The sequence below is a fragment of the Bidens hawaiensis genome, unplaced genomic scaffold (genome assembly GCF_021521415.1).
Source record: "Bidens hawaiensis isolate Kalapana, Puna unplaced genomic scaffold, B.hawaiensis_p1.1 tig00053457_1, whole genome shotgun sequence".
NCBI classification, from domain to species: Eukaryota; Viridiplantae; Streptophyta; class Magnoliopsida; order Asterales; family Asteraceae; genus Bidens; species Bidens hawaiensis.
This window is the reverse complement of record NW_027499639.1, coordinates 25922-28378: the sequence shown is the minus strand read 5'-3', so window position 1 is coordinate 28378 and position 2457 is coordinate 25922. Positions and strand designations below refer to the sequence as shown.

Here is a 2457-nt window from a genome sequence, read left to right as displayed (position 1 = left end):
CTAAACATTAATCATGAAAACATATGTATAGGTTCAAAGGTGAATACTTAACCATAAGCAGAAATAGTTGCTGGTGAAAACTCTGGTGTAGTTTGGGATTAAGATTAAACCCTAAATTTGAAACCAAATGGAAACTAATTTGAGCTTTTGAAAGAAAATAAGATCTAACCACAAAACAAATCAAAGGTAGATTGCATTAAAAGCAAATAATAAACAAAAAAAAATGCAAAACTGAAACGAATCTAATACTCGAAATCAATGAAAGTTTGTGAATGAAACCAAACAGAGGAATACCTTTGATTGGAGGCCAGCCGATGAAATTAATGTCGAAAGATTTAAACCCAACATGAAAAAATAAGTTAATGGTTTTTTAAGCTTCTGGTGGCAACACCTATCCGGGGCATCCTCTCTTGCTTATTTGTAGCTTCCCCTCGACTATAGTCTCGGTCGCACCTCACTCTCCATTTCCGGGAGGTGCTCTCCCCCCTTCGGGATTTCCCCGGCCTGCCTTAAAAGAGAAAGCAGAACAAAAAGCAGCATAAACAGTTACTTCATAAATAAAAAATAAAATAGTAAATGTAATTACATTATCTTGGAAGTAATCTTATGATTTAATTGCATAATGTCCTATCTTATTCAATTGGTACTTCATGTACTAAAACAATAAAAATTAGTGTAGTTTGAACCTTTTGTAGTTAACAAAAAACTGAGTTTGACATCAAGTCGTTAACAACCTAAATAAATCTCATACTTTCTGGCATATAACTTTGGTGATAAGATGCTTACATGATTCTTGCCTCTTTGTTTTCACCAGCTGATTTTAAACTTTATCTACTTCATTTGCATTTGTGTTTGAATCATACAACTAAAATGAAATGCTCCAATTATCCCCCAAAAATAACTTTTCCAAACTTGCATACAAGATTTAAATCTATGAAGTTCCAGGCAGGCCATATTTAACAAAATCCTTGTCTATATCAGCTATAGACCTCCAGACCCCCGAGAGACTTTTTTTTTTTTTTTTACCGAAACCCTTCAAACCTCCACCACTCCCGCCACAACCCGCGTCAAGATCCTCTCCGAAGCCTTACCCTTCATCCAAAGATTCCGCGGCAAGACCGTTGTCGTCAAATACGGCAGCGCCGCCATGAAGTCCGAAGCCCTCCAGGCCTCCGTCATCACGGACCTTGTTCTTTTGTCCTGTATTGGTCTTCGTATTGTGTTTGTTCATGGTGGCGGACCCGAAATCAATCAGTGGCTTAACCGCTTAGGGATTCAGTCCAGTTTTTTAAACGGGTTACGAGTGACTGATGCTTCCACTATGGAGATTGTGTCTATGGTGTTGGTGGGTAAGGTGAACAAGCATTTGGTCGGGTTGATTAATAAGGCGGGTGCGACTGCGGTCGGGTTATGCGGGACTGACGGCCGGATTTTCACCGCGGTCCCATCCCCGAATTCAGACCAGTTAGGATTTGTCGGTGAGATCGCGCGTGTGGATACGTCGGTGTTGCAGCCGTTGATTAATGATAACTTGATTCCGGTTATTGCGTCTTTCGCGGCGGATGGGACGGGCCAGTCGTATAATATTAATGTGGACACGGCTGCGGGGGAGCTGGCGGCTGCATTGGGGGCAGAGAAGCTGCTTTTGTTGACGGATGTGGCGGGAATTTTGGAGGATAAGGATGATCCCGGGAGTTTGGTGAAGGAGATTGATGTGAATGGGGTGCAGAAGATGATGGATGATGGGAAGATTGCGGGTGGGATGATCCCGAAGGTGAATTGTTGTGTGAAGTCGTTGACTCAAGGGGTTAAGACCGCGAGTATAATTGACGGGCGGCTGGATCATTCGTTGTTGTTGGAGGTTCTGACCGATGAAGGCGCGGGAACGATGATTACTCGGTAAGATTTTAAGGTTTTGTTTATGGTTGATATTGTTATTTGTTCAATGAAGTTAGAAACGTAACCGAAACTGAACAGTTGTTGATGTGGTTATGAAATCTGTTGACCAATGGTTTGGTAAATTAATAAAGTTACGTTTTTGGCTATTGTTATCATGGTTTTATATGCTCTCGTTTGTTTTAGAAACGTCAACATTAACCCGCGAACACTCAAAATCTTGTAAACCGAACTATCGGTGAACCAAAGAAAACTGACATACACAGTAACACAAGTATGAACGAACATTAAAGCTGGCCTACAAGAAACTAACACCAAACAAGGAAGTCAGAATTACTAAAGTCAATTTATCCTATAATGCACCTAGGGGTAGGGGTTTGCAACGGGTACGACCGGGACCGGACAGGACCGAAACCGGTTTGGACCCGGAACCCGACCTATTACAAATGGGTTGGTCCGGGTCTGGAAACCGGTTATGCGGGTACGTTCCGGGTTTAGTTGCAAGAACCGTTTTCTGTTTTCATTAGATGTTATCCATGTAAGCGATTATAATGAAGGCTG

General features: G+C 41.7%; 1 protein-coding gene across 1 annotated transcript; it reads left to right on the top strand.

The window, feature by feature from the left end:
• The first annotated feature begins 1030 nt into the window (after positions 1–1030).
• LOC143600136 (acetylglutamate kinase, chloroplastic-like) lies at positions 1031–2051 on the top strand. Its single transcript, XM_077077910.1, has one exon. It carries the CDS (start codon positions 1148–1150, stop codon positions 1901–1903), a length of 756 nt encoding a protein of 251 aa, XP_076934025.1. The 5' UTR covers positions 1031–1147; the 3' UTR covers positions 1904–2051.
• Positions 2052–2457: the final 406 nt, after the last annotated feature.

Coding starts and splice junctions, on each gene's coding strand:
- LOC143600136 (XM_077077910.1), top strand. CDS start 1,148: ATGAAGTCCGAAGCCCTCCAGGCCTCCGTCATCACGGACCTTGTTCTT.